The sequence below is a fragment of the Haplochromis burtoni genome, unplaced genomic scaffold (genome assembly GCF_018398535.1).
Source record: "Haplochromis burtoni strain Fernald_Lab_line unplaced genomic scaffold, NCSU_Asbu1 Contig_193, whole genome shotgun sequence".
In the NCBI taxonomy this organism is placed as follows: domain Eukaryota; kingdom Metazoa; phylum Chordata; class Actinopteri; order Cichliformes; family Cichlidae; genus Haplochromis; species Haplochromis burtoni.
In genome coordinates, this window is record NW_024582554.1 from 84,433 (window position 1) to 110,574 (window position 26,142).

General features: G+C 41.8%; 1 protein-coding gene across 2 annotated transcripts in view; it reads right to left on the reverse strand.

Annotated features, from left to right (window-relative positions):
• Positions 1 to 26,142, reverse strand: part of mpped1 (metallophosphoesterase domain containing 1) — a 100,564-nt gene that overhangs the window by 62,379 nt on the left and 12,043 nt on the right. For both annotated transcript variants that reach the window (XR_006055008.1, XM_005935311.3), the window contains exon 4: positions 3,037 to 3,262. Coding sequence is in view for 1 of the 2 variants with exons in the window: in XM_005935311.3 (XP_005935373.1) it covers positions 3,037 to 3,262 (226 nt within the window). In the remaining variant the exon portion in view is untranslated. The remainder of the gene's footprint in view (positions 1 to 3,036; positions 3,263 to 26,142) is intronic.

A 26,142-nucleotide genomic window follows, 5' to 3' on the forward strand; every position in this document is an offset into this window, starting at 1 on the left:
CACCACTATCTGGAGCCTTTTCCAACTGACACAAGGCAAGAGGCAAGGTATACCCTGGGCAGGTCACCAGTCCACCACATGGCTAACACATCTACAGCCAATTCCTTAGAAGTTTGTCTTTAGACTCTGGGAGGAAGTCTCTGGGAGTACCCAGAGCAAACTTGTCAGGCACGGGGAGAACACGCCCCACAGAAAAAGCCCAGGCCGGGTCGGACATAGGAACCCAGAAGCTTGTTGCTTTGAAGTGACAGGTCTAACCACACCATCACTGGACATTTTATAACTAATATGTGAAGCTTGTTAGTGAAATTTTGACTTGTTTCTGTTCTCTGTGTGAGCCTGTCCTTTTGTGAGCTCCATGTACATTTAGTTTGGAGGTAGTAACGTCAGTGCTTGTGGTGGAGGGTGTGAGGTGGTGGGGGTGGGGGGATCAACAGGCCATACAGCGTGGCACTGGTATCACTATGGTAACACAGGTCATAGCACCATCCTGCTACACTGTAAAATCCTAAAAAGTTAACAATAATGATTTTTTTAAGTTGAGTATTCTTAAACGTTACAGTTTAAGAATGCATATTGCAATCAACTAAGAAAACATAATCAGCTCTTTATACAAAGTAGTTACTGTATCTGGACAAAATGTGAGGAGCAGTGAAATAATGTGCCGCAGCATTCAAAAGTGCCAAGAGCCACATCTACGAATTCCTTTCAGAGAGGAGATTGAGAGATTAGAAAGGTGAAAAAGAAATACAAGGACGAGTGGTTCTTTAATTTTCCCAAATCAAGAGGCAAGGGTGGAAACAGGCGTGCAGACGACAAAGGTGAAGAAAGGGAGGAGAAGAGGGAAGAGAGAATTGGTGTTAAACAGAAAAAAAAGAGCGGAGGATTAAAGAGAAAGAACAATGAAAGGATGCTCAAAGGTAATCAGGGTAGACATTAAGAAGGAAGGTGGTGAGAGGGGAGCAAACAGAAGAAGGGGAGAACATGCAGAGCCTCCAGCTGGAGCCCCTCTGTGCTGCAGGAACACACCCTGAGGCTTACACACACACACACACACACAGCACACACACACACACAACACCAACACCCTTCACACACAACGCACACACACACAACAACACACAACACAACACACAGCACACAACAAGTATGTAGTCCAAGACAAGCAAAGGACATGAGGGTTCATAAACCCATGACCAGACATTCACACATTTGCACAGACACTCATCACATCATGTGGCCATTAAACCAGCGAGGGCCAGCTGATGAATCCGAATAAATCTCTTCCTAAATCTGCACACCGCTCTTCCTTTGTCCCGCCGTTTCTGTCCACATCTCTCCCCAGATTCCTGCCCTCCGTAGGCTCTTTCACTTCTTCGTTCCCTATTGCCTTTTTCTTTCTTGACTTTCCATCTATCTCTGCTCACCTCAGGCAGCTCTCTGCAGTGGCCCGAGCAATAAAGTCAGGGGAACCTGCTATCACAGCAAACCAATTACCCAGCACACACACACACACACACACACACACACACTAAAACAGTGTCCCTGGGAACCTGATCATCATCATCATCAAGTATGTCAGCCCATCATCAAACCACTTACACACACACATGCATGTGATCACATCCTGGAAAACTGAAAGCAAATCCAGCAAAAGATAAATAAAGAAGCAGATAACTGATTCCAAAGGTCCCCTCAGACCACAGGAACTTTCTTCTTCATAAGTATAAAATCTTGTAAAGAATCACACTGGAGGACGAGAACTGCAGTTCATAAAACTCTCTTTTAAATGTTGGGGGGGGGGGGGGGGGAGCACTAGCTCATACTTTAGCATAGGTCGAAAAAGGACAAACATTGTTGATCACCATGTCAAAATACTCGCTGTACAGACTGGTAAAATATTAGCCATGTAAATGCCCATCAGCCCTGACAATGGATCAAAACAAGACGAGTGACTGACAATGAATTGCTGAGCTTGTTTGCAACAGCGGAATTTAAACTTGTTATGATGCTCGTCAGCACAGTGGTGCAGTGGGTAGCGGTGTTAGCGATGGTTTCTCATTTGGCCTGCATGGGTTGCTCTGGGTCCTGCCACACAGTCTAAAACACACATGCTAGGCTTCTTAGTGATTCTAAATTGGTTGTCTCTGTGTTAGTGATGGCAGCTGGGATAAGCTCTGCCCTCTGCAACAGTGAATTGGTTAAGCAATTAAAAGAATGAAGATATAAACTTTCTTGCGTAATATGTCGCCTCAGCAATCCAACTGGTGCAAAAACACTCTTTAAAGCTTTATCAGAAAGCTACCCAGAATTATGTGTTTTTGTGATTTTTTTCAAGGAAAATAAAAACAAAATTCGGTTTCAGGTTTGAGCCCAACTCATGGACAGATGCATTTGCTTCAAGACAAAGGGCAAGAAAGGAACTGCTGAACCACTAACAGTCCCATTTCTCTCATTCATTGTGTAACATGTACAGTGCATTTATTTATTTGAATGCTACCTGGCCTGAGGTTTGCGCCAAGATTATTCGTGAAGAAAAGTAGGAACAGCCAAACTCAAGACTGAGTGTTGACCCAGTGAGACCCTTACAATATACATGGGATTCATTTTTTATTCACAGTAAATTAAAGGATATTTCCAGTACTGACTGGGTTTTTTGACTCTCCACTTGCTAGAAGAATATGCTAGTAGAGAATGAAAAGGGATATTAAGAACTTTCCTACCTTGAAGAAAGTAGACTCAAAATTCAAGTGGATGCTGTGATGAAAATTGGATGTGTTATTGAGCATAGCCAGTGCAATGTGCATGTGGAAACCGCTACACCATGGAGTCAACCGCCACATGTCAGATTGCATCACATTATAAATCTTCAACAATCTGTTATATTTGACTACGTTTGAAGTTACTACTGCATGACTCGTGTCAGCAGATTTATATGTTTCTATAAGAAAACCAAAGAGTCAATCCTTTGTTAAGAAAATACTCCACATACTGTACGCGCAGCCCTAGTTCTAATATGAAGAAAGAGTCACTCACCAGGGGGAGCCATAGATTCTGAAGCCTCGCACGGTGACCTCGGAGTCCTGCAGGTAGATGCAGTTGGTCAGCAGTGACTGGACGTTCTCATAATTCTCCGGCTTGAGCTTGGAGGCTGAAGGGAAGTAGTAGAAGTCCTGCTTGATGAGGTCTGCCATAAACTCCTGGTCAAAGGTCAGCTCATGATTTCCAGCAATTACTATCTTGATGTCGTAGGGGAGGGTACCTGAGAGGGTAAGTGGAGTAGTGAAAGTTATGGACAGGGAAGGGGGGAAAGAGAAAAGAAATGAAATTTGAATGCAAAAGTGGTAAGAAGGATGGAAAATGAAAGAAGGGAGAAAAGAATGAATGGGGAGTGTGATCAGGAGGCCCAATTCCATAAGGAAAAATAGATGGGGTGGTGGAGGATCATTTTCAAGGGTGAAGAAAGAAAGACAAAGAAATGACAAGCGCGGAGGAAGAGGAGATGTGTACATGAGGAAATAGATGAGAGAGTAGGAAAGAGAGAGAAGGGAAACAGAAACGGGAAGAAGATATCAGCACAAAGAGGGGAAGCACGGCAGATACCCGGGAAGGAGAAGAGAGCGACAACTTTAAACCCAGCTCAGATGGCTTGGCATTCACATGCAACAAGGCTTTCTAGTTGTTTTCCTCTATATTTCGAGTAAATCTGTACATCTGTCTTAGATTCCCTCCATCAGTCAAGGTCTCAACCCAGTGCACTGCTGTCTTCTGTTAATGGAAGCATAGCTGAATGCATCCGTCAGGGAATCTTTATCTGAAGGATGGATGAGGAGGATCATTGTTGGCTTTACAAAGCAGAATATTAAACATTTATAGACTACGGCAATAACTGCTGCATCTTTAGCCCCTTCGTTTCCATCATCCTCTTCTAATCAAAGTCTCCCTCCTTCAAGTCAACGTGCATTCTCTGCTCTATTTCAGCAGCCATAATTGGCTATTCAAAGCTTGGCACAGCAGGACGCGTGATCGATCTTAGCTCATCAAACCCAGCAGTAGCCGGGCCTTCACACTTCTACACAATGTTTTCAAAGCTCGGCTCGGGAAACAGAGAGCTAACACTGACAAACATCTGGGGGTCTGCTTTGTCAGGTAAAACGGCTGACGGAGGGTTCAATCACCGCAGCTTTTTTCTTTTTTTGTTGCTGGCAGGACGACGCGGCACGCAGCTGAGCACGCCGGTTTGTGTGTCAGCATGTGTGCGCTTGCGAGCGACTTTCCCATGCGTGTGCGAGTTTGCACGCATCTGTGCATGAACGTGTCATGTTAGTGAAAAGGAGTAATTAAACCGAGCTTTAGAAGAGGCTGACAGCCCAGTGACGGCTCTGTCATAACAGCCAATCACAGCCCAGTGACAGAAAAAGAAAACGAGTGGAAGAGGAAGGAGAGAGCGACAGAAATACTTTAGGAAGCCCAAAAATCCTTGAGTGTGAAGGAGGAATAATAACAAGATGAAAGCAGCTGTCAAAGAGTGCCCATCTCTGCAGTTTGGGTCTGGGCCGCCCCCTCTCCCTAACACAGCTCCAATTTGTTTGGCAGAAGGGCTTGTGTTTAGTTGTCAAGCAGACACCAAAAAAGGCCCATAAATGAGGGGCTGCACCTCAACAAAGGCACACGGACACAGATAATCAAAAGATGTTCCTTTTTGTTCCTTTTCCTCAGGGTTTGGCATCTGAGGCTTAGTCATCCCCAAATAAATCAATGTTGGAGGAACAATACGTTCTAAAATATCATCATATACCAATCATATACCGATTAAAGCTCTCGGGACCGCTGGGAATTCTGTGCTTTACTTTCAGAATTTCCATTTGTGCTCCAAAATGCATAAAATCCCTGCACATGACTGATGCAATAATTGGCATGTGTTTCGTGTGCCAACTGGCCTGTTTTTTAAAGTGCGATGCCAAAGCCTGCACCGCGGCTACTGAAGTCTAACATTTACCTCTCTATGCCACACGTTATTCTCACAAATTTCAAGTAAGTTAATGGGGGAAAAAGAAAAAAAGTCATAGTGAATTCATTCATTACACACAGATTATGGCCATAGTAACACTCATGTTACAGCTCATGTTTGTTATCAGCCATTCAGTGGACACCATTAACGTACACAGACTCCCCGTGATAAGGCACTTCTCTGATGGAGAGTGGTCTAGAAGGAAAGCCCCAGACTACAAGAGCATAGTTGCTGTTTATCAATAACCAGAATGAATATTGGATGGAAGGTGCATCTTCTGGCCGGCAAGAATAGTCTTCAAGAGGACACATATCACCCTGAGTCAAGAAACACAAATGTGTGGATTTCGTTATGTTAATAGAAAGACTTCTGTGAGACTGTGTTGACAGCCCGTAGCTGATGTCTTTGGTGACGGGGGCAATCGGAGTTCGCCTTGTAATCGGAAGGTTGCCGGTTCGAGCCCCGGCTTGGACAGTCTCGGTCGTTGTGTCCTTGGGCAAGACACTTCACCCGTTGCCTACTGGTGGTGGTCAGCGGGCCCGGTGGCGCCAGTGTCCGGCAGCCTCGCCTCTGTCAGTGCGCCCCAGGGTGGCTGTGGCTACAATGTAGCTGCCATCACCAGTGTGTGAATGGGTGGATGACTGGATATGTAAAGCGCTTTGGGGTCCTTAGGGACGAGTAAAGCGCTATATAAATACAGGCCATTTACCATTTTTACCATACTGCTGACCAGAGCAGAGCATTCATAGATTTGTTTTTTGCTAGCCTCTTTAAAAAATACACCAGGGGGCTGGGAATTTAATAAATCTAACAACAACTACAATACGGCTGCAAGAAGATAAGCTGATGGTCATACTAATGTTCACTGCTGTAAGAGAGAAGAAACAAAGACAGAATACAGAAGAATAAACACATAATGAAAGAATATTTGATGCTTGTGAAGACACAGAGAAACCGAACTATTCTGTTGTATTTATGTCCACCTGGGGAACAGAACTCAGCATTCTCTTTTCTCTTGGCCCTGTGGCTGTAATAAACTGTCCGACTGCCATCCTATGCTGGGCAGTTAGCTAACAGTGGCTTTCTAAGGCTACAAAATTATTTCCTTCTAATACTGGAAATTAGGCAGAAAACCAGCACAAAACTGTGGCCCAAGAAAACAAAAGTAAAACTGAATGATGCTCAGCAGCTTTCTTACATATAATCAATTTAAAAAAACAAGCAACAATGTTTCAGTTTTAGAACAATTTTAGTTTTTAACATATCAGGAAACATAAAAATGATCTAGTCCTTATAATGTTTAAAGATCAGGTAAGCTCAGATAAACACACGATTTGTTATAGTTTATTCAGCTAGAACTGAGCTAAAATGCAGAAGTGGTGTTTGAAAAGCTGGAAGAACCACATTTAACAGCAATAATGTAAAATAATAGTTTTCTGTTTATAAATCTCTCACATCGATTACATGCCAGAGATTTGTCAGCCCTCGATTATACACAGCTCTCTTATGGTCCACTCAGATCTGGACTTTGACTATGCCAAACTTTTGGGGGCGATCGTGGCTCAAGAGTTGGGAGTTCGCCTTGTAATCAGAAGGTTGCCGGTTCAAGCCCCGGCTTGGACAGTCTCGGTCGTTGTGTCCTTGGGCAAGACACTTCACCTGTTGCCTACTGGTGGTGGTCAGAGGGCCCGGTGGCGCCAGTGTCAGTGTGCCTCAGGGTGGCTGTGGCTACAACGTAGCTGCCATCACCTGTGTGTGTGAATGTGTGTGTGAATGGGTGGATGACTGGTTGTGTAAAGCGCTTTGGGGTCCGTAGGGTCTAGTAAAGCGCTATACAAATACAGACCCTTTTCCACCTGTGAATTATGTTTCCCGCTGTAAGATAATGATTTCAAATTGTTTAATAATGGCCTTATAACCCCTCCCAGACTGAGGGAGGGAGGGGTTGTAATCCCACTTTCCTCTGTGGCATTACAACAAACACCTGAATGCTCCAGACAGACTGCCAAAGCTAATGCTTTTATATTGATAATCAATTGATTAAGTAAGGATAAGCGGAAGCGAATGGATGGATGGATGAATTCAGAATATTTGATTAGCAGTACTCGGCTTTTACGTTCCATTCTAATACTTATGGAAGCAGTAATGTGTGCTTAGTTTTTCATGCACTGTTTCTGCATTTCAACTTTTTGTTAAACAAAATAATCACACAGTCAGGCATGTCATATTTTGTAGATCATTTATGGTTTTATTTACCTAATTTTAAGACCTGCTGAGGACCAAACAATTTTCATAGTACAGTATAGAGAAAAAAAACAAAACTGAACTGACCAGATGAGCTGAGCAAAAAGTATGATGAAATATGATTTGTTGTTTGAACTGGATAACACTGTAGGACTTATACAACTTGTCTATTTCACATCCAAAACACCACGCAAACGTAGAACCCGAGCAGCATAGACACCCTTGATGAGTCCATCACCTAACAAAGGTTTAGTGATGTGGATAATGCAACCTATCCCTCCCTCTGTGGAGCAGGATTTGCTGCACAGCGACCTAAAACCGCCACTGATATGTGTCAGTGCCAATCTTACAAAGTCACGCTGTAGTCAGTTACAGTACAGTATTTAATTAACCTTTTTACTGTGCACACAGACCCTTGGTCCCAGACTTTAGACGTCATGGCAGTGATTCCTCCTGAAACAGCAGAAATCCTCATCATGTTTATGCAGCTAATCTGTGCTAGACTGAATAAATCAAAGTAAAATCCAATGATGTTGCTGGAGCTCCCTTTAGGGCAGCCAGTTATACCATAAATTAGATGTGACTACAAGAATGATCACCCAGGTGAGCAGTATAATTTAGGCAAAATATTAATGTCATTTTATAACTTTTTAAAAGGTGTGCAACAGCTTTGCCCCATCTTCTTTCTAGGAAAATATTTAGAAATATAAAGAAATCTATATCATGAATTTAGCTGGCATAAACTATGCATGCATGCATCACGTTTGCCACATAAACATATTTGCTCAGTGGTTATTGATTAATGGTAAATGGCCTGTATTTATATAGCGCTTTACTAGTCCCTAAGGACCCCAAAGCGCTTTACATATCCAGTCATCCACCCATTCACACACACATTCACACACTGGTGATGGCAGCTACATTGTAGCCACAGCCACCCTGGGGTGCACTGACAGAGGCGAGGCTGCCGGACACTGGCGCCACCGGGCCCTCTGACCACCACCAGTAGGCAACAGGTGAAGTGTCTTGCCCAAGGACACAACGACTGAGACTGTCCAAGCCGGGGCTCGAACTGGCAACCTTCCGATTACAAGGCGAACTCCCAACTCTTGAGCCACAATCGCCCCATCTAATGATATATGATGATTAATGATATATGACCATTTTATATGCCCCAATAACTGTCCATGTAAAGCTGTATATGCACATTTACATATGTAACTTTATTTAATAATTTTTATATATTTTGGATGGAGGGATGGAGGGATAGAGGGATGGGTGGACTTGGAAACAAATTTGATGCAAAATTTGAAGTCGTGTACAATAAAAATATGAAGAATAAAATGATTATACAACAATAGGAGAAGGAGCTAGAGGCTTGTCTCTCAATATAAGCAATGGCTGGGGAGAGCCCGAGTCACTCAGTCCCCATCTATTGAGCGTTTGTCTGTTTACTGTTGGTGCACATGCTTAAGGCATACACCACAGGGGTGCTTTTACTTTCTTTTGTTTGTAATTCTACTCAGTTGTAGAAGTTGCGGGAAGTGCTTTGAATAGTTCTCAGAGCTTCTTGAAGGACATTCCAAAGATATCTGGATGTTGGTTGCCTTTTGTTCCATTCTTTGTCAAGATGATCCCACAAAGCTTCAGTAATGTTGAGGTCCAGGCTCTGAGGAGGTCAATCCACGAGTAACAGCGCTCCATTGTATATTTTTTCATCCAGGTATACTTTCACATTGTATTTGGCAATAATATTATTTTTGCTGTGAAATCTTTGGCATTTTTCTAGATTGCCAAAAAAATGGGAACAAATGATGTTTTGTGACAAATTTTAATAATTTAAAATTACTTCGTTGCTAAGTTAAATGAAGACACGCCACTGTCTTTTATCCTGTCTTCCTTCTCTCACCCCAACCAATCACAGCAGATGGCCCCGCCCCTCCCTGAGCCTGGTTCTGCCGGAGGTTTCTTCCTGTTAAAAGGGAGTTTTTCCTTCCCACTGTTGCCAAAGTGCTTGCTCATAGGGGGTCATATGATTGTTGGGTTTTTCTCTGTATGCATTATTGTAGGGTCTACCTTACAATATAAAACGCCTTGAGGTGACTGTTGTTGTGATTTGGTGCTATATAAATAAAACTGAGTTGAACTTACCTATGGCTTTGAATTTCTTAAACTTGACCTTATCCAAAACCTTATGATAACAAAACAAAAGAAATTGAAAAAAGTTACTTAATATTAGTTACTAAATACTAAATAACAGAAACCTTTTGTAAAACAAACAACTCTGTAAAATAACTCTAAACTAACCTCAAAATAAAATGCAAATAAATAAATGTAAAAACTAATTTGACAACCCTGAGACAACAATTACAACATATTACTCAGACAAATAGTTTATACTAACTTTAATATACCTATTTTAAAAAAAGATAACACCAATGTAAAATATTTCAAATTTATTTAATAGTTCTCTCGCCTGCTAGTTAAGCTTTAATATTATTAAATTAAATTAATTTTAGCTTCCTAAGTTGTCCACGCTGGCAGCGACTGAAAATTTGACGACTTCGAGCAAATACAAGCAGAATAAACATGAGGTGGATATTGTTGACCAACCTTGTAGTAAATATATTGTATTAGACTCAAAATGTTAGCAAGTGACAAGCTGTCAGATTTAAAGTGATGTGCAACAAGCAACTCGCTTGTGGACGCAGCGTTAGAGAAACATTTTTCTACTACTATGATTGTTGCTTTCAAAATCGATTAACTAAAATAGAAATGCTTATATGCGTGGTGTGACAGTAGTCTGGCTAGCTAATCTACACAAGCCAAGTTTTGTTTTGTAGCTTACCTAGCCTTAGCTTAAAAGCTAAAAGTAAGGTAAAGCATCGAGAAGCAGGACAAATTAGCACGCTAGCAAGTGACAGAGCCAGCGCTAACCAACAAGAGAACATTACAAACATCAACTGACTAAAAAAGATGTAGTTCCAGTGGTATGATATAAATAGTTCAGGATTTTAGGACAAAAAACACATAACAACAGTACTCCAGCAGACATGGAGTAGGGGTGTGGGGATGGCTAATTGGTGAGAGAAATATGTCCACTGTCAACATACAAGAAATTCTCCATTACAATTAAAAGTTGCACAGTGAACATGTCAGCAAAATGCACTTAAAAAGGTATTTATTGAGAGAAGTGTGAGTGCTGTATTCTGTTACTGAGTAACAGTTTTTACTACTGATGAATTAATGTGGAGGCAGCATTTTTTTCTGCTGTAAATAAGCATTATATAAAATAGCTGGGTAAGGTGATGTCGAGGGAGGATATGTACCCACCTATCAAGACTAAATCACTGCATCTAAATGCAGAAAAAAAAAGATATACAGGAAAGTGGCACGTGGATGCATGTGAGCCCAAGAAAGACAGACGGCAAGACAACAATGGAACAACAGCACAGGAACAGGGCACTCATAAATTCTCTAACAAATAAACATTATCTGTGTTGCCTCAGAAATTCTGCAATGTGAGCAGTTTTCACCCATGAAGTTTGACAGCCAACTGTAAACTGAGAGGAATAAATCACGCACAGAAATATAAAACTCCACCAGCTGGACACAAATACCCTCCTCCCCATCCTCACACACGCACACTCACACACACACTTTTACTTTCCAGAATTAAACTTCAATTTCATGGATGATTTTTTTTAAAGTTTCCCCCAGAAGAAGCTGCAAAATGACAAGGTGTGAATACCAAATAGCTTAATGTTACACAGTAGATTCTGCAGCCAGTGTTTGCATCTGTTTTCCATCCCAGCCAACCGCCTTCAGTGTGAAAATAATAAAAAGAAAGACTTTCAACAATACAGTCGATTATCCTGAATGTCCACAAGGAACAAATTGCTCAGAAACAGAGAATGAATTTGTTACTTCTCTGACAAAAGAGAAGGAAAGAGGAAAAGGTGTGGGTGGAAGTGTGCGAGTCAATGTGAGGGGGAAATCTAACATATGTGGCAACAGACCTCCACAACACGGGGAATGTTCTTTGTCACCCCAATACCTTTGTCTTTGAATTCAAGTGACTCTTTTTAAACATCGAATACTTTTAATTTGCCTGGTGCAGAGGGGACAGTCGAGTAGCGTTAAAGACAAAAAGACCAGAGAAAACGCAACAGTGCAACACAAGGCGGCTTTCAGGAGTGGAAACAGCTGGACTTCAGTCTCCCCCTCCGTCCCTTCATCCCTTTATTTCTCTCTGGTTCTTTTTCAATCCTCTCTCATTCATTGTCTTCACTCTTTTGTTGAGTGCCTGGGCCCTCCAGTCATGCACATCCCAGATCTGCTCCATGTCTGGCTGTCTGTGTGTCACCACAAAAACCTCCATCTTTCCATTAACTCCAAATGGTGGTCAGTGTGAGGGTAAATGCATGTAAGGTTGCATGTGCAGCCTGCATAGATGTGCTTGATCCCAGGAGTTGGGTGCATAAGCATAATGTCTGTGGATCTTGATATGTGAGTGAATAGATTGTTAGTGTGTGTGTTTGTGTGTGCGTGTGTGTGTGTGTTTGTGTGTGTGTGTAACTCCAACTGCCACCACATGAAATCTTCCGGAGTTCGGCCACCATTGTTCTGATGCTGCAATGGGTGGTCTGCTCTTTGAAGAGGAAAATCCTTGCTCTGCCCAAAGCTCTTGCATGTACAGGGGGATTACTGCCCATTGTGTGTGCATTGGTGTATGTGTGTGTGTGTGTGTGTGTGTGTGTACTCTTATATGTGTGCTTGTGTGGATGCACAAACAAAATAAAAAGGAGACATTTCCTGCCTGCCAAGACAAAGTTAAATCCTATCTCTGTATGTGTGCGTGTTTGTGTGTGTATACTCCAGATATAAAAAAAAATAGTAGCCAAAATGTTCAGCCAAATAACTTAATACCAAAGTATGTGTGTCTAGAAATTCCGTGTGTGTGCTACTGCAGAAAATAGAGGCCAAATGTTTCCTGCCAAGCCAAAATGATTAAATCAATACCAGTGTGTGTGTGTGTCAGTATGAGTGAATGCATGTGTGTGAAAAGCAGTAACCAAAACTTTTTTCTAAAATTAAATTAAAGGAAAAGCAACAGATTATTACAGTTTCATTCTTAAGTTTGCACATGAGCCTTGTGTAGCTAAAACACCTTATATAAGTCTCATATTTTTTTGTTGAATGTCATTGACTGGATGTGAGGTTACTATAGTGAGAACGTTTTTTCTGTGTTATTGTGTCATATTTTTTAATTGTCTCTTTTTGCATTTATAGGCTTTAAAACACGCATCTTTAAGGGAGGATATTTCACCTCATCTCTTTCTTCCTGGGAGCTAAAAATGTGCCTGTCTGCCACAACGTTAACACTAATGGCGTGATCTGCCCCAAAACAGGTCAGTATTTTTAATATTTGGCTCATCAATGAAGTACTAAGCATGGTAACAGAACAAGACAGTTAGCTAACAAGAAACAGCCACTCCAGTTTCCAAAGCTCGTACACGTCTAAGTTCATTAACTACTAAAGAATCCAGAGCAAGTCTGACTATCGTATCGTATCGGCGCACTTAAAACCCTTTAATTTTCTTAAAAATCAACAGCGCGCCTTATAATCCGGTGCGCCTCATGTAGGAATTCTGGTTGTACTTACTGACCTCGAACCGATTTTATATGGTACAAGGAGCTCAAAAATCTGTCCAAAATGTTTTAGTACGACTTTGGTAAGCTACGAAGCCGCACTACCTACCGTAGACAGGAGCCTCGCGGCGTAATCTGGGTCCTAAACTCCGTCCGTTTCGGGTCCCAAAGTCAAACGAACACTGCAGCATCACTGAGAGTTAAAAACTGTCTAAATTCTTTCATCTTTAATAAAATGCATCCATGAAAACAGAATTTATTACATTTAACGGAGTTAGAAGTTAGCAGGAAGTTAGCTCGCTAGCTTCCACCTAAGCATGATGTAGCATGTTCTGACTGAGAGATTTCTGAAAAAATTCAAACGTACAGCTCTGCTGTCACTTCCAACATAAATGAAGACAGAAAACTAAACAGCAGTGACGTTTGTAGGGTTACTGAAGTTGGGCTAGCTGGTATATAATGATGTGCGAAACGATTGTTGTATATTAGCATAACATAAACACAGTGAAGCTGCAGGATGAACGCTAACTTTTTTTCCACTCGATAAGACTTAACGTGAGTGTTCTCGGTGGTCAGGAACAAATGTAATCGCATGGCAGGATGCTGTAAACGGACCAAACTTCAGTCAGGAGAACAACTGAGATAATCCATCCACAATACAAGGTTACTCATTCATATACTGCAACAACAAAATATACGGTACTTTGATTGATAGGTGTACAAACAACAGGACGCTGTAGCTACTGGGCTGAATTATAATATAATCTTTTTGTGGTACAGCTGTCTACTGCTAGCTAACCAAGCTTTCTAGCCTTAGCTGACAAATTCATCCGTGTCCCAACCACCCAAATATCACAAAATTACACTGTTAGGGTGCCAAAATTTGAACGTTGTAAAATTCATAACTAATGGGTGAAATCAGAGTAGCTACATTCACACCTTTAATGCTGAGATTAGCCTACCTAAAGCTTTTATAAGTACTCTGGTGATCCAAGAGGAGACCACCTAAAAGCAATGATGGTTTAACACTACACTATTATAAATTATAAGTGGAGATAATATCATCTTATCAGTATCACACCACAAAGCATATAGAGTATCAGGACTGAAAAGGTCACGGTGTGGTCCAATATACTGGATGCCGCACAAGATACTAAGAAAAGAAGGACAGTATGTCAGTCACAAGTGGTTAGCTCACTGGTTATTGATTTGTGATTGGCAAGGTTTTAACCAATAAGCATATCCTACTTTATCCTAATTTCTGACATTAATGGGAACCAGAATTTATAAAACAGACACAATATTTTATATTCATTATGGTTTACTGAGCCCCAATGAACAAAGCTCACACCACAAAGCAGTTGAAGGCCATTTTCCTATGAATTTTATACAACCTGAGGTCTTTTTAGAATAAGACAAATCCAGGTTTTGAGATCAGGATACTGCGCCTATTATTAATATACAGTCTATGTTCTGCAAAAACCTGATCTGATAACTGCTGGGCTAAACATGTAACCATCATTCCTGTTTTCATAATAATATTCCCCCCCCCCCCCCGAGCTCAACAAGCAACCTTTATTTGTCACATACACAATCATACAAAGGACAAGCTGCAGACGGGCTTGGGGATTTTTTTAGCATGGGGAGGGTCTAGCCAGGACCCTTACTGGATAGTGGGTGGGAATCGAACTTGCGACCCCCACTCAAAAAGTGTAAAAAGTTAAGTATTTTTGGAAATAGAGGGGATTCAAACCCACGCCATCAAAATGCCTGAAGCCTAAATCCAGCACCTTAGCCCACTCAGTCACAGCTCCATGAGCAGGCCAACAACAATAGCTCATGTGATGGAGTTTTATATCATTCTTGTATTGCTACTTTTAATAATGGTTTTGATATAATTAACTTCTCTGTCAGAATTAATTGAGGTAAAAAAGGCTTTATAATGCTGGGAGGTTTCTGTCAATGTTTTATTGAAAGCAGTAATCGGATAAGCACAAATTGGCACACTGTGTTGGACTCTTGTACCAGAAACGTAAAATATCTAATGTATGTGGGTATCAGATACTGTCAATGTATTGGGGTAAAAGTTACATCCCTCTGAAAGTAAAATAAAGTGAAAAAACGTGAATAGACGGTGTATTAAAGTTGTAATCGTAATACTACAAATCTCAGTTTTATTGCTCTGTTTTTATGGTTTAGTACCAGCATTTTGGGCGTTTGTGGTTCCTGTTAGAGATGGACCGATCCGATATTACGTATCGGTATCGGTCCGATATTGACCTAAATTACTGGATCGGATATCGGAGAAAAATAAAAAATGTAATCCGATCCATTAAATATCACGAAAGCACCTCACAAAACTTGCAACACGCCGTAACTCGCCTCAGAACGTTAGCACGTCGGAGCAGTATGCATCACGTGATAGAGCGGCTGTGGCATGCGGGACCTGTCGGTGGTCTGGATAGCATTTGGAGCTTCGCTAGCAACCCGGCATTTCATCTCCGACAAAGTTATCCCCGAGAGAAGTAAAGCAAGTGTGTAAGTCCATCTCTGAATCTTTGTAAAGCATTCCTGCGTTAAGCTTAACGAGCGACTGCCTCTCGCTCTCCGGCTGCTACTTCAATCGTGAAACTGCTAATGATCAGCTGATCGGCTTTTCTGTCGCGAGTCTCTCTTGTTTGTTTTTGGTCCACTTTGCGCCAGAAAGAGGAAACCAGCGGCTGAACAACAGCAGCACGTTTAAGCTTGATAAGCTGTTGTTAGAATTTATTTAATATTACTTTCTACACCAGGATCGTTTTCTACGTAGCTGACGGCTGGTAACTGTGCAGGGGCGGATCTAGCAAAGTTTAGCCAGGGGGGCCGATAGGGCATTAACTGGGAAAAGGGGGCACAAAGACATACTTTTCTTTCTTATTCTCATTTAAAATGTCTAGCTTTTAATAAATAATTATCTGACACCCAAAGTTTTAATTTGATGTAAAATGAATAGAAGTCAATTACTGTATATAGTAACTATTAAGTCTAATATATATACCCTAGTAAGCTATAGTACTTTTTCCTTTGGGAAGGTACCATCTGTGCAGTCTGCAATTTTGTTGAAGAAAGATGTTGAATCTATTTAATATTTCTTGAAAAATAATTGATTTCTGTGCATTTTTTTTCACACTGCATCAAATTAAGGTTGATTACGTCGATTAAGCATCATGAGGTGGAGCGTGAGGGGTGGTTCCCTATTTTTTATTTATTTATTTTTGTTGTTGCTGGGAGTTGGAACCCTATTAGTTAGGTTGCTTAATATTTATGCTAAGTACTCTTTAAAATACCAGAATAGGGAGGATGGTGTAGGTTTAAGTTTATTAGATTGATCAGTATTGCTGAACTATGAAATATTTTTTTTGCATACAGGTATAACAGAATAGCTTTAGTGTAGTTGTTGTTTTAAACTTGAGTATGAACTTGCAGACTTGCAAAATGCAGCAAGATATTTTAAAAAAACAGTTTTGTTGATTAAAAAACACTATATCGGATTCATATCGGTATCGGCAGATATCCAAATTTATGATATCGGTATCGGTATCGGACATAAAAAAGTGGTATCGTGCCATCTCTAGTTCCTGTATAGATTTTTATTGGCCTTTTCGCACCATTTCTGATTGTCTTACTGCTCTTATTTCTTGGCATATCTGCCATGGTTGTAGCAATAGGAATTCTCTTAAAATTCCAAGGTGTAATCAACCAGGATTACACCTGCATACCAATCTCTGTCAATAGCCTGTGCAGAAGCTTGCACGTGTTTATATATATGTCTTCTTTTTGTATAAATTATAGAGCGATAACAGCCAGACTGTGCAGTTTCAGCCAGCCTTTCTGTGTGTGTGCATAAACAGAATTCCAATAATTCAAAGGGAAGCTTCAGAGGCAACAGCAATGATGTTCAAAGACAGACAAGCTAAAGACTCAGCCCGGATCAGTTGTAATTCCTTTACAGCGTCTGTGCGCGCGCGTGTGTGTGTGTGTTGGTGTGTGTGTGTGTGTGTGTGTGTGTGTGTGTGTGTGTGTGTGTGTGTGTGTGTGTGTGTGTGTGTGTGCGATACGAGTCAGAGGAAACAAAGTAGTCAGTGACATAAAAGAAAGAAACAGGGAAGATAAAGAGAGGTGAGTAAGGGACGAACATGCAACAAGATAGAATTGGATGATGGCAGGAAGACTTCTGCCTTCCCACCTCAGCTTAAACTTAATACTCATTTCATTTAAATCACCGCCCACACTCTGCTGCATATCCCCACACACACACAAACACACACTCACAAACATGTACACACACAGTCGTACAAGCAGACGCAAAACAAAGACAGCCAGCAATTATGAGACGGCATACACAAACACCACCTACTGCGCCACGCATCCAAAACACACATTTTATCTGAGTACAGCAGCACCTCCTAACACTTCACAATGTCCTCGCTGAACATAATGCATTACACACACACACACACGAGCAAAGACACATAAAAGCAGCAACAAAGACGGATCCAGCGCATCATCAAGCGGCCTCGTAGGTGGTCTGTCTCTTCTCTTTCACTCTCCGACACTCCATCTCTGTCTCTTTCATCCTGTCTGCTCCGCTTCCATGTTCAGTGTTACAAAATTGCCTCCAGGATAATGTGGCTGAAGATTAAGCTGCAACTTTCAGAATAAGCAACGTGGGTTTTTCCGACGAATGCTGATGAATAAAACCACTGGCTACTCGCCATATGTCCCATATCTGTTTCGTTTTATTTCTACTGATGCCAAATTTAGCTGATGCTAAACAACATCACTTGTACACTGTGCTGTTGTACCTTTATTGTTCTCGTCAAAGCCGCTACATCATCAGACCACATCGACTAGCAGGGAATGCTTTAGTACCAAGGTTTATGTAACGTCATATTTAAACCTTGGATGAGAACACGAACTGTCCTTCTCTGATGAACAGCTTGTTAACACCAGGCCTATTTGAGTACTCTTACAATGGCGTCCTCAATCCCAACTGGTAGCGACCGGTGGCTGACACTCATGAGCCTGGCTCTGCTGGAGGTTTTTTCCACTGTCACTGTCAACTGTGAAGCACAACTCCCTGTTTTATAAAATGCTGCACAAAAAAGTGCACATTTTCTGTTTGCTGAGTTCCCAAAGCAGTTCAACCAGACACACCCAGCCCTTCAGGTGTGGCAGTGTGACAGGACATGCCCAAAACACATCATTTAGGAGACATCCTGGTGCCATGCCCGAACCATCAGCATCCATTTAGAGCAGTGTTTCAAGACCACTGAGCCGCGGCACATAGGTGTGCCGTGAGAAATGATCAGGTGTGCCGTGGAAGATCCTCTGGTTCCACCTGATTAGTACGCTAAGTGACCGGCGTGAGTATCGGGCAGATCAATTACATTCTCTTCCACTAGTGGGCAGTACAACTAACTGCTCTAATTAAATGGGTTGCCAACTGCCAATAAAACAGAAGAAGACGAAAAAGAAATGACATAATTGGCATGCAGTGTGTAATAGCAATGGATCAATATTTGAAAGCAGTCAGTCTGACCTGGTCCTGGAGAAAACTCCGAGCCAGATGAAGGCCCTAGCATGAGTAGTGGTCAGAAGAACGCAAAAGAGGTATACTGGGGACAAACCAAGCCAATTCTGCTATACAGGGTACGCAGAAAAAATGATCAATGTGCTTTTCATGACATTTTTGTTTAGTGGTGTGCCGTGTGATTTTTCTAATGTGAAATATGTGCTGTGGCCCCAACAGGTTGGAAAACACTGATTTAGAGCATATGAGACCATAGCCATGCAAACACGTCTAGAGGCTGTATCTAGCCAAGGCTTTGCTTCGAGCTAAACATCACCATCTACAGTTGGTGAAAATCCAGATCGGTTGCACTGGTGGAAGATAAATGTCTGTAGAGCTCCACAAAAACTGATTTACATCTGACTCTCCTCCTGCTCTTTATTTAACCCTGTAACAGTTGGTTTGCTGTCGGCTTGACAGAGAGGACTAATGACAGATTTAGCAACAGTTTGCATACGACGAATTACAAACACTGATAAAAAACAGTGAAAGGGAAAAAGAGAATTAGGAAATGATGAGAAAGACTTCCATCATTTCATGAGAAATATCCACCGAGGGTTTACTATCCGAACTCGAAGAGGGAAAAAAGAAACTTATTTGAAAGAAAAAGATGCGCATTCTACTGCATCTTCTTCCCTCCCTCCCTCACACAAGCAATCCAGTCTTTTAGGCGTGCAAATAAAAGATATAAAAGCAGCGAGGGACAGATGGGAAAAGGTTTGCCTAAATTTACAGTCACGTGAAATTCTGTTGAGTTTCTCAATAAGAGTGTCAAACCTCCTCATTATGATCTCCTCCAGCAGCACTCACTGCTGAGTAAACACACGTAGAAAAAGAGGTGAAAAAAAGACAAAGGAAAGGTGAGAAATGTGGCAAAATAAGGATCGAATGAACAGTGAAGGAAGAGAGAAGAGCAGACCAGAAAAAGGCAGCAGCTATGAAAGTTTAATAACCTCGCTGTTAGAGAGCTAAAGAGAGAAAGCTAAGAGACGAACGAGGGCAGCAGAGGCGGTAAAGAAGAGATCCAGCGGGGAGGTGAAAGGGTTGAGGAGTTCAACACCTGACAAAGGTTGGAGATGAAGGGGCATAAAAATAAAACACACCCAGGCAAGCAGAGGCAGGTGCAGAGCAGCAGACACCCTCTCGCTCTGCCAGGCAAATCAAACACACACACTTGCATTTAAAGTGCCGACACGGCAATCGCATCATGGTCGTCGCTTATCTATTATTCAGCAGTAAAGGGGAACAGATAGAGCAGGCGCTAAATTAAGAGCTGTAACAAAGATGCTAAAGGCTGTGGACCTCGCAATTTGGGGTAGGGGGGGGGGGGGAGCACAAATCCAGCGCTCCTGAGGCAGCAGCAGGATGAAGACTTGGGTTATTTCTCTTTGTACAGTCTAATAAGAGTAAAGATACATTTTTAAAGAAGCACTACCTAAAAATGCATCTAATAAAAAAAAAGCCAATAACATCTCACAGAGGAGGTGTGTCCTTCACTGTGTTATTGCCCGTCTCTGCAGGTCCTTCCAGTCATGAAGGACTTTCATCCCAGTTTGTTTGTTTTTGTTCCCACTGACCCTCCTTTTCAGTCCAACCACAGATGGAGGCAAAGACGTGGCCGGTGAGATGTTAACATTGAAGCAAATGGTTATCACACCTCCGCTTTGCACATCATCATCTGAGCCTCACTGTCTTGTATCTGCACGAGGGCGTGTCAGACCTCATTTATAAAGCATAAACAAAGTTTGCTTCACCTTAGTCTCAGCAGGTGCCTGTCTCATCTGCTCTATGCTGCTTCACCATGAAGCATAAACAGGTGAACTGTAGAAAAGCTTGCTGGCTGCCTGTTCCTGCTCCTTCAGCCTGATGCAAGAGTCTGTGATTAGGAAACTTCTTTACCGCACTTTATATTTAGCACTTCTGAAATGCTCCTGCTGTTTTTGAAGCGGCACTGCTACCTCTGTCCCGTGCATTTCAAGGGTTATTGTGGTGAACAGCTGTGGTATCAACGAGCTAATAAAACAAGCTTATATATTCATATATATGAACACAGACAAAGCAGCCATATAACGGGATGAAAAATGCACTGATGGCTAAATAGTGGTGTGAAACAAATTTTTTTAAAAAACAATTACATTAAAAACATTAATGATATCAGAGCATTAGCAGCACAGTAATTTTAGGAATACCAGAAGCCATGTGCTCAACTTTATGAAATGAATAAATTTAACAGGCTGTAATGCAGTCCCAGGTTACAAAAGACCCGAGGTGTGCATGAAAGGGGAAATGAGTACGAACTGATTAATGTTTTGTTTTTTTACCTCAGACGAATTTTAAAAAGAGGACATTTCATGACTTTTTATGCAACCTGCATATGTGTAGAACTATTAAAGCGCTGTGAGTCAACTGGACGGTGTTTTGCTACGGTGAATCTGAAGGAAGTGTAAGAGAGTCACTGATGTCAATCAGGAAAAAGCAGACAGAAGGAAAGAAAGAGTGAGAACAAAGCCTTTAAGAATTAAAGCTGCTCCTCTCTTGACCCAGAGTCGACACCAAAGCAAGAGGAGATCCATATTTAAACACTCGACACTCACTGCAGTACATTCCCGCTCTGCTCTGCCAGATCCCGTTATCACATGGCATGAATAAAAATGCCACTCAAGCCTACAGCGAGGGCAGCGCACACAAACAAACACGCAAACACTTAGGGTTGCCTCAGCTTACGAAATCCACGTGGATCGTTGCTACGGCGCGCGTGTTCGCAGGCACAGCTTAGCGCTGAAAGCCTGATCAAAGAGACCATTATTGGAGACAATTGGACTGAAGTGCGCTGCTCACAAGCTCCAGGTCTGCCTCTCACCCTCTCTAACCTTTTTTTTTACTTTCCCCAATTTATTCACTCGCTCCTCTCACCTGTTCCTTGCAAACATCTCCGCCCACAGCAGTCCAGTTGAAAAGCTGCCCAATGTGGCTTTTCAGCTCCACTTAAACGTGTCCTTTTTTATTAATCAGTGCTCTGCATGCACATTGTGCTTGCATAAAAAACAGAGTGACTAATAGTTGTGCATTCATTTTGTCAGGAAAATTTTAGTTCATGACTCTTATTTAGCGTTCAGTGTGATGTTTGCACAGGATTTAACATTAAAAGTATATGTATATGTAGTTATGTCAGTTAGGAACAGCATCATTAGTCATTCAGCACCAGGTGCATGAGCAGACGAGGCCATGGGGTAACTTTACTGAACTGTACTCGAGTACATGTAAAGTAAAGTAAGTCTGTTGGACTTGGACTCATTTTTTTTTTATTAATGTTGGTGCCTCAACCGCTAATCATCCTTTAGGCAAATATTTGACATTGTATATGTTACTATATATATGTACTATTTATAAATATAAATTCCTGGATATTATAGATGAAGACAATATATTATAGACATAGATGCTATAGAATGATAAATTATTAAACTCATCATCAGCTGAAACACTGATCCACACATTACTAAAGCAATAGTTATGATCCAGTAAAGAGTTCTGGTTCTGGGCCACATCCAGCCCAGTCTGTGAGCAGCATCAGAGTTTGGCTCACAGTTTGTTCCAATTTTGGAGAAATCACAACTTCGCTGTTTTTATTTAGCAGACTTTTGAAGACTTTTATTTATTTTTAAAATGTATGTATGTACGTACATGTGCGCTAATGATGTTAAAACAGACATTTATAAGAGATGATGTGAGTCTTACAAAAAGCAACACTGATGCAGAATGTAGAGCTTGTACAATACATGAACTCAAAGTGTTTATTTAGTGAAGTCAGAGGTAAAGCTGTGGGCTTTTGTGGAGAGCAGATTACTCTGTTCAAGGGTTACAATTTGAATTTGCAGAGAAATGTGAAGATCTGACTGAGGCAGGCCAGAATATTTGCTGCAAAAGCAACAATGACTTTGCTCAAGCATTGCACATCCTGTGATGGATGTGGGCACAGTACCAAAGAGTGTTTGGTGGCTTCTGCTACACTAATAAGCCCTGAGAAATATAAATGAATAAATCAAGACATAAATAAATAAAGGTAAATGAAGCATTAGATCCTTTATATACTGACTGACAGGATGGATCACCACGACAATAAAAGTGTGGCATCAGGTCCATGAGCTGCGAGTTTACCAAAGTAAGGCAGTATCCCTCTGGGGAGACACATGGGCACTTTGCTCTGCTCCCTATTATTTTTAAACCTCCGCGTTCTCCTTCCCTGTCATCCCCTTACCTTCCCACTACTTTCCCTGCATGAATTTCCTCTCCTCTCCTCTCCTGCAACATTTGCCATCTCTGAGAAAGCCTTGAATGGCTGCCAGCGGCCCCAAGAGCCAACTGACTTCCTGCTAAAAATAAGAGCTGAGAAAAATAAGAGCTGGAGAGAAAGGAGTGGAACCAGAAAGGGAGGTAAGGAGGATAGAGAAGGGGGAAGAGGGAAAGGAACAAGACAAATAATGGGGGAGAAAAAAGCAAAGATTGATAGGAGAGGAAAAGATGAAAGAGCAGAAAGTTTGGGAGCAGATGGTAACACCTGACCGAAGTTTGTACAGACACTCTTTCCAAATCAATACGCTAAACCTGATCTCCCAGCAAATCTGTTCAGCACACACTAAACAGCAGGAGTTACATTCATCTACAGAACATCCGTGTGACAGAGACAGGGAACAGGAGGGAATGAAAAGGACAGAAAGAATAGGAATAGCCACATTATAAATATTTATATGAGCAGTGGAGAGGAAGGTGGCGGGGTTGCAGAGGAGAAGGAAATAATGGGAGAGCGGAGCAGGAAGGGATGGAGAGAGGAAAGACTGACTTCAGAGGCAGCAGCAGGCGCATTTGGCTCAGTTTATCTTTTCTTTCCCGTCTCTTACGTCGCCTCTCTCACCGCTGGAGTGCAGGCTAGCGGATTTACATCTCGCGCTCCCCACAGCTCCCGTGTGTGTGAGCGAGGAAGGAGGCGAAGGACAACAAGTTCTCCCCTTATCTCCCTCTACTGTCTGCTTCCCTCCTTCAGACAGCTTTACACGCACCCGCCATCAGGCACGCACCTTTTCCTGGCGTGATTTTCACCGGGGAAAGGTGTCGATGACGACGATGAAGGCAGCGATAGCAGGAACTGTTCTGCCTTTTCTGTAGATTCGAACACTGAACTTTTTTTTTCCGCTGTTGCTCAGCTTCGTGCGAGGTTACTTCTTCCTGTTTCAACAGATTTCACGTGGCGATGATAAGACTTACACGCGCTCCTTAGTCAGTACAGAGATAAGAAGCTTCCAGCAGAGCAAAAGTCAAAGAAAACAAGTCTGAATTCTCTAAAGGCTCCTTTACTTTCTTCTTAACAAAGGGTGTAAGAATATAAGGACGCACGGCAGGAATTTCTTTGCTAACTAAACTTAACTTTCAAGAGTATTTGATTTACATGACGCTGACAAAGCATAAAACGTTAATAAATAATAAAGTTTATTATTAATAAATAATTTACAGATTATTGTTGATAAATAAGTTCTAAGCCATTAAAAACAACAGGTTTGGAGAACTTAACAGATTAACACCAATGATGGCAGAGCCGCCTTTGAAGGAGCTGGTCTGACATCAGCACCAACCTGAGACTTAGCTCACTGCTCGGACGCTTGGGTCCATGGAGGGGAATAAGAGCAGCTGCAGTTAGGAGATCACTCACTCTGCCGTCGGCACTAAACCTCCTGTTTTTTCACAACAACTTTTACAGACTTTCATAATACGGATGCTTTAAAAGTCATCTGTAAATGATCACTAAGTCATTTGAAACCACTACAAAACAATATGAAGCTCTTTACGTGGCTGGGTGTCCGTTCTGCTGCAGTTTGTATCTGCTGCACCTACAGCAGCAACAGACAAGAGGAAGGTTGAAAAGTTGATTTAGAGTCAAAAACCCGTCAGGAACAAAACACCTACTCCAACAACTCCATTAACAGACAGGAAGGAGAGAAATATAAACAAGAGTCACTAATTATTAATAAACGTTGTTTATGTAATATTAAGGGAACATGGTACGTAGAGGTGGGAATCACCATACATCCCACGATACGATATTATCACGGGGCGATCGTGGCACGGGGCGATCGTGGCTCAAGAGTTAGGAGTTCGCCTTGTAATCGGAAGGTTGCCGGTTCGAGCCCCGGCTTGGACAGTCTCGGTTGTTGTGTCCTTGGGCAAGATACTTCACCCGTTGCCTACTGGTGGTGGTCAGAGGGCCCGGTGGCGCCAGTGTCCGGCAGCCTCGCCTCTGTCAGTGCGCCCCAGGGTGGCTGTGGCTACAATGTAGCTGCCATCACCAGTGTGTGGATGGGTGGGTGACTGGATGTGTAAAGCGCTTTGGGGTCCTTAGGGACTAGTAAAGCGCTATATAAATACAGGCCATTTAACTCACGATACGATATTATTGCAATTTTCTTAAATATTTTGCGATATTCAGATTCTGTACATAAAGGTAAACTTTATCAATATTCATTTTATCTAATATCAAAGTCTCACACTCAGTCTTTCTCTCATTTCAGTTTTATTGTTGACAAACTGAACGGTTTGTATTACAGTCTAGTCCCACTGAACTGAATGCAACCATCTGGTACAATTACAGCTATTCTGAACTATGCAATATGAAAACTATGCAGCCCCTTCAGCAACTGAAGAATTTGAAAGCAAATTAAAACAAAATATAATTTTACATTAAATAAAAAAGTTTTAAACTTAATTAAAATAAAACATGTCTTAAATTAAAATAGGTAAACTGTCATGTTTATTGCTGCCAAAAACAAGTTAAACACATTTGGACAGTGAAGGAATGTCAGGATTCTTGCTCAGAAAAAGGATCAACGTGCTCTGAAGTCAGAGCACAAAAACCTTTTTTGTAACAAAATATCGATTTCTGCTGTCCCTGTATCGATACAATATTAGCAAACAAAATATCACGATGCTACACAGTATCGATTTTTCCCCCCACCCCTAATGGTACGTTACAGGCTGCACTAAAGAGTGAGAGAGTGAAAACAAGTTTCAGGCAGCTCAAATTTGTTGTGTGTGTGAGGATATGTTTCAGTAATGTTTAATAAAAACAACCTTTTGATAGAAAACAACATTATTTGTATTTGTTTTGAGATGGCAGGCTGACAGGACTCCACACACAGACAAGCCAGTGTCCTCCTAACATTGGTACCAAGCCTGCAGAAATGGGGAGAGTTGTGTCAGGAATGTGGCATAAAGTCTTTACCCAATCAAACATGCAGATTATCAAGAATGAGATTTCCGTATCAGATCGGTTGGTTAACAACGACCGCCTCTGGTGCCGTTGTTCAACAGGATGCCGGTGGAAACTGTGCTGCTGTTGGCCAAAGACAAAGGAAGAGGAACGTGTGTTCTGACGCAGATAAAGAGAAGGAAAGGCTGCAGTGTGGAGGTGCAAGTAAGGGCCTATGACTGGTGAAGGGAGAGAGCTGGCTGATATGATGGAGAGAATGAGCACATATAAGTTTGTGTTGTGAAGGCAAAGAGAGGATCAGACAGGATCATGAATTTGAAGCTGGAGGCTGAAGAGGTGAATGTTGTTGGTGTTTATCCCCCACAG